The sequence below is a fragment of the Leptopilina heterotoma genome, unplaced genomic scaffold (assembly GCF_015476425.1).
Source record: "Leptopilina heterotoma isolate Lh14 unplaced genomic scaffold, ASM1547642v1 Lhet_123, whole genome shotgun sequence".
NCBI classification, from domain to species: Eukaryota; Metazoa; Arthropoda; class Insecta; order Hymenoptera; family Figitidae; genus Leptopilina; species Leptopilina heterotoma.
Window position 1 is genome coordinate 3,638,721 of NW_025110842.1, and position 6,000 is coordinate 3,644,720.

At 25.8% G+C, this 6,000-nt stretch overlaps 1 protein-coding gene across 1 annotated transcript in view; it reads right to left on the minus strand.

Annotated features, from left to right (window-relative positions):
- LOC122512665 (zinc finger protein rotund-like) overlaps nt 1-3,832 on the minus strand; it is a 351,867-nt gene extending 348,035 nt beyond the window's left edge. The window contains exon 1 of the mRNA XM_043628635.1: nt 2,945-3,832. Coding sequence (XP_043484570.1) covers nt 2,945-3,121 — 177 coding nt within the window. The 5' untranslated portion in view covers nt 3,122-3,832. The remainder of the gene's footprint in view (nt 1-2,944) is intronic.
- Between the last annotated feature and the right edge of the window lie 2,168 nt (nt 3,833-6,000).

A 6,000-nucleotide genomic window follows, 5' to 3' on the forward strand; every position in this document is an offset into this window, starting at 1 on the left:
TATATAAACTAAAAATTATTTTTTCACTATCAATTAGCTAAGTTTTATTAACAGTTATTTACTTATTAGTGGCAATTAGTTGTAATAATTTAGCTGAATAATTTACTATGAATTCATTTCTATATTTTTTTACACTAATTATTAGGTAGTAATTAATTTTTTAACTAATTGTTGACGACTTTTGAATTTTATGAGAGAATGCAATTTTTTTTGCAATGAGCTAATGACATTTTATCATCAAAAATTTACATTGTTATTTTGTGACTAATTGAGATTTATAAAGTAGTCTCTCGTTTATATACAAGCATTTTAGCTTTTTAAAGACTATAAAACTTTTTATTGAATCAAGTAAAAAGTCTCATGACTGTTATAACAGTAAATAGACTTCAAATTTTTTTTTGCCTTTCTTTTTTTTGCCATAAAAATTATGAGGTCAATTATTAAGTCAAATTAATGACTAATAATTATTATTTATTATGCGAAGAAAAAGTGTATTATACAAAAATATCGTTTTCTGATAATTATTTTTAATTTCAGTTGATTAATTATTTTTTTATTTAGACAAAATTTTCCTTTGTTATCACAATAATTTATTAAGCCGGAATATTTATTGTTGTATTTTATATTAGTATATTTTTGCGAATTTTCAATTATGGAGTTTTTATATGTTTGGCCTAATTTTCAATTTTTGAATTTTCATTTTTAGCCGAATTTTCAATTGTAGAATTTTTTTATTTGGCCGAATTTTCATTTATAGAATTTTTATATTTCGCCGAATTTTCCATTATTTTCAATTATAGAATTTCAATGTATTGCAAAAAAAAATTTTTTTGTCAATGAAAATTTGGCTAAATATATTGGCTAAATAAAAAATTTTGCTAAACGAAAATTAGTCAAATAAACTAAAATTATAAAATGTAGTTCAGTACAAAATTTTCGTTTAAAAAAAATACAGATTTCAGTGAAAATGTTTGCTAAATATAAATTTTTTTTAGTAAAATTTATTAGCCAAATGAATAATTCTACGAAAATCAATATGAAGCAAAAAAAAAAAACTAAAAAGAAAACGAATTCAGTTAAATTGAAAACTTTAATTTTCAGGACAAACATATTCGCCAAATAAAAATTAATTTCGCATAGAATTTTTCAGACAAATGATAAATTTCGCTAAACAAAAATTAGGCTAAAGAAAAAAATAAAAATTCTATAATGTAGATTAATAAAAAAATAAGTAAATAAATAAAATGTGTAATTTGCAGTAAAAAATTTCCGTTTAATAGAAATTCATTATTTTAAGCAAAATTTTTATCAAATGACAATTTAGTTTAGTTAAATTTTTTCGCTAAATAAAAAATTCAGTTAAATTAAATTTTAAGAAAGCAAAAAATTTAATTTATTAAAAAAAACTATTTTAGTGTAAATTTCATCAAAGCAAAATAAGTTCAATATTTTTGGCAAATTAATATGAATAGTTTACAAATGTCCTTTTTGGCTAAATGAAATTAAATGAAAATTTTGCTAAACGAAAATTTAAGCGCTTAATAGAATTTAAATTTATCAAGCAAAAAATTGTTGTTATCTCAAAAATTAGTTTAATTTTTTGTTTTTGTCAAAAATTTGTCAATTCGGCCAAATAAAAAATTAGTTTAGTAAATTTTCTTTTTTTTAGCAAAATTAAAAAAATTTCGCCAAATAAACATTTAGTTAATTTAAACAAAAGAGTGTAAAAATTAAATTTTCGCGGAAATTTAAAGCAGAGAAATATTTTCGTTTTGTTTCTATTTCCGGAAAAATACTAAAATTTAGCCGCAAAATAAAAATTAGGCCGAATTTACAAAAATAGTGTAAAAATTATAAATATTCAACGAGCAAAAAATTTTGCTTTCTTAAAAATTAGTTCATTTTTTCTTTTTTAACAAAAATTTAACAATTCGGCCAAATAAAAATATCAAAATTTAAAAATTTGGCCAAATAAAAATATTAAAATTTAAATATTTGTCCAAAAAAACATTTAGTCAAATTAAACAAAAGAATATTGAAATTAAATATTCGCGGAAATAACAAACAAAAAAATATTTTGGTTAATTTTTTATTTTCCGCAAAATTAAAAAATTCGGCCCAATGAAAATTAGGCTGACTATAAAGAAATAGTGTAAAAATAATAAATATTCTTGAAATTAAATTCAAAAAAATATTTTAGTTCATTTTTTATATTCGGCAAAATTAAAAAATTCGGTCAAATAAAAATTAGGCCGAATTTAATTTCAGAATAATTTTTATTTGGCCTAATATTTATTGTATTTTTAAGAAATAATGTAAAAATGAAATATTCTCGAAATTAAAAGCAGAAAAATAGTTTGGTTCATTTTTTATTTTCGGCAAAATACAAAAATTCGGCTAAATAAAAATTAGGCCGAATTTAAATTTAGAATAATTTTTATTTGGTCTAATTTTTATTGTACTTTTAAGAAATGGTGTAAAAATGAAATATTCTCGAAATGAAAAGCAGAAAAATATTTTGGTTCATTTTTTATTTTCCGCAAAATAGAAAAATTCGGCCAAATAAAAATTAGGCCGAATTTATATACGACCTAATTTTTATTTGGCCTTATTTTGCATTTTATTATTAAGAAATATTGTAGAAATAAAATATTCGCGAAATTGAAATCAGAAAAAAATTTTTTATTTCTTTTTATTTTACTTGGAAAATGTGAAAATTCGGCCAAATGGAAATTAGGCCGAATTTAAAGAAATAGTGTAAATAGTGAAATATTCTCGAAATTAAAAGCAGAAAAATATTTTTATTCATTTTTCTGCTAAATTTAAAGATTCGGCCAAATTAGGCCGAATTGGAGAAAAAAAATAGAGAAATTTAATATTTTGGTAAATTTTTGGCTGGGGTTTTTTTCGAATAAACGAAAAATAGGTAAAAAAAAAAACTAACCTTGCTTTGAACGTAGTCGAGGGCGAGCATGCAGTCGGAATATCCGCTTTCGGTTTTGATGGTGGTACCACCTTGGCCGGGGGCGGTGGAGCAAAATCCGGAACCGACAACTCCTACCGGGCCACCAAGCCCGGCGGCGGCAGCCGCGGCGACGCTCTCCCGGTACCAGGGGTACATATCGTTACCCGGGTTAGGCGTAATTTTTCCTGAATTCCACTCTCACTTTTCGCAAAAAAAACAATGCAACACTTTTTTTTTTTTTTTAATAAACCGAAAGTATTCAAAAATTCAATTTCCCACTGAATTCTTTTTTTCTTTTTGCTGTTTTCCTCCCTTTTTTTTATTTAAATCCTTTCACTTTATTGAAAATTTCCTTTTTATTTTTTTTCAACTCCTTTTTTTCTAATCTATCGATTTAAGTGAATATTGCACTTTGTTATTATTATCGTCAGGACCAGCGGGGTCGGAAAATTGTCCGAATTCGGTTTCATTGTCTTTTATTCACTTTCCTTTCTATTCACCTTTAACTTTGTGTCACTAGTTTTATTTTTTTTCTCTCTCTTTTTTTTCTCTCTCACTTTTAGTAAATTATTGCTTACAACAAAAAAAATTTTTTTTTTACTACTGCGGACAATATTGTTTTGTTTTTATTTACTTCGGACACTTGATTATTTATTGCGGAACTTTTTTAAGGGAGGGAAGTTTATTTACTACGGACACTATTTTCTAGTAATTATTTTCTGCGGACACTTTTTTTTCTTCGGACACTTGTTTCCTTTTTTGTTTATTTTCTGCGGACACTTTTTTTCGGGCACTTGTTTCCTTTTTTGTTTATTTTCCTTAGGACACTTTTTTCTTTTTTTGTTTATTTTCCTTAGGACACTTTTTTCTCTGTTTGTTTATTTTCCTTAGGACACTTTTTTCTTTTTTTGTTTATTTTCCTTAGGACAATTTTTTCCTCTGTTTACTTATTTTCCTTAGGACACTTTTTTTTCTATTTTTGTTTATTTTCCTTAGGACACTTTTTTCTCTTTATGTTTATTTTCCTTAGGACACTTTATTTACTCCTTGAATCAATTTTCCTAGGACACTTGTTTACTCCTTGAGTTAATTTTCCAAGGACAGTTATTTACTCTTTGAGTTAATTTTCCAAGGACAGTTGTTTACTTTTTGTGTTTATTTCCCTAGGACACTTGTTTATCTTTTGTGTGTTTATTTTCCCAGGACACTTGTTTACCTTTTGTGTTTATTTTCACTCCGTGTGTTTATTTTCCCAGGACAATTGTTTACTTTTTATTATTTATTTCCTTGATGGGCATTTATTTACCTACAAATATTTTCTTACTGCTTATTTTTTTATTGATGTTTACGTTTCTATTTATTCTCGCAGTGACTTTTATACAAAGTCACTTAGAGTTTTTTTTGTTTATATTTTTTATTTATTAGTATTAGTGTTATTTGTTTTTTTTTTACTTAGGTCACTATTTTACAGTTATTATTATACGTTATTTAACCTCGAGCGTCACTTTATTACATGTTTTGTATTTCGTGACGATATTTTTTTTGTAGATTTTTTCTATACAATAATTATATTGCGTTTATCATTAATTACAGGTTATGTAATTAAATATATCTTCTTCGTTTTCTTCTTTCTTGTTTATTTCTTTTCCTTCTTCTTCTTCTTCTTCTTTTCCTTGTTTTATCTTCTTTTTCTTTTTTCCTTCTTTTCCCCTTTTCTTCTTTTTTCCTTCTTTTTCTCCTTTTTTCCTTCTTTTCCCTTTTTCTTCTTTTTTCCTTCTTTTTCTCCTTTTCTTCTTTTTTCTTTCTTTTCTCCTTTTCTTCTTTTCCCCTTCTTTTCTCCTTTTTTTCTTCTTTTCTTCTTCTTCTTTTTCTGCTTTAAAGCTGAAAAATTATTTCTTCTTTGTTAGGAGAAAAAAATTCATAAAGACGAATCAGTCTTTTTATTTAATAAATAATATATAATTTGCAATTAAATTAAAGCACCGATTTCTATTGCACTTCTTCCGGTTTCTCCTCCACTATTTTCTACACTCTTTTCCACTATTTTCTTCTCTACTTCACTATTTTTCTACTCTTCTCCACTATTTTCTTTACTCCTCCACTATTTTTTTAATCTTCTTCCCTCTTTTCTTTACTCCTCTACTATTTTTTTCACCTTCTTCTCTATTTTCTTTACTCCTCCACTATTTTCTTTTATCTTCTTCCCAATAATCCTCTTTTTTAGTCTATTTTCTTACTTCTTCTCCACTAATTTTTTCTCTTCTCCAATAATTTTTTATTTCTCTTCTTTCTTCCCTGTTCTTCAATGTTCTCTTCTTCTTTTCCACTATTTCCCTCCTTTTCCAATATTTTCTTCTTTTCTCCACTATTTTCTGACCTTCTTTCTTTCTTCTCCACTATTTTTTATTCTTCTCCACTATTTTTTTTTCTTCTCCACTATTTATTATTCTTCTCCACTATTTTTTTTTCTTCTCCACTATTTATTATTCTTCTCCACTATTTTTTTTTCTTCTCCACTATTTTTTGTTCTTCTCCACTATTTTTCTCTTCTCCTCCACTACTTTTTTCCAGCTCCACTATATTTTTTTCTTTCCTTTACTATTTTCTTCTTTCCTACACTCTTTTTTACTTCTTCTTCTCCAGTTTTTGCTCCTTTATTATCTCCTTGTGATACACTATTTTTGATCTCCTTTAAATACACTTTTTTTCTCTTTTTAATTCACTGTTTTGTTTATTACCATTTTAAAAACACTTTTTATCTCCGTTAAGTACACTATTTGTCTTTGTTTAACACACTATTTGTCTCCGTTTAACACACTATTTGTCTCCGTTGAAAACACTTTTTTATCTCTTTTTAATACACTGTTTGTTTGTCTCCATTTAATTCACTGTTTATCTCCGTTCAATTCACTGTTTTTTTTTCTATTCCCCCTCCAATACACTATTTTTCACTCTTCTTCTCTAATACACTATTTTCATCTCCTTCTAATTTGCCGCTTTCCATCTCTCTCTCTCTCTCCTTCCACGAAATGTTC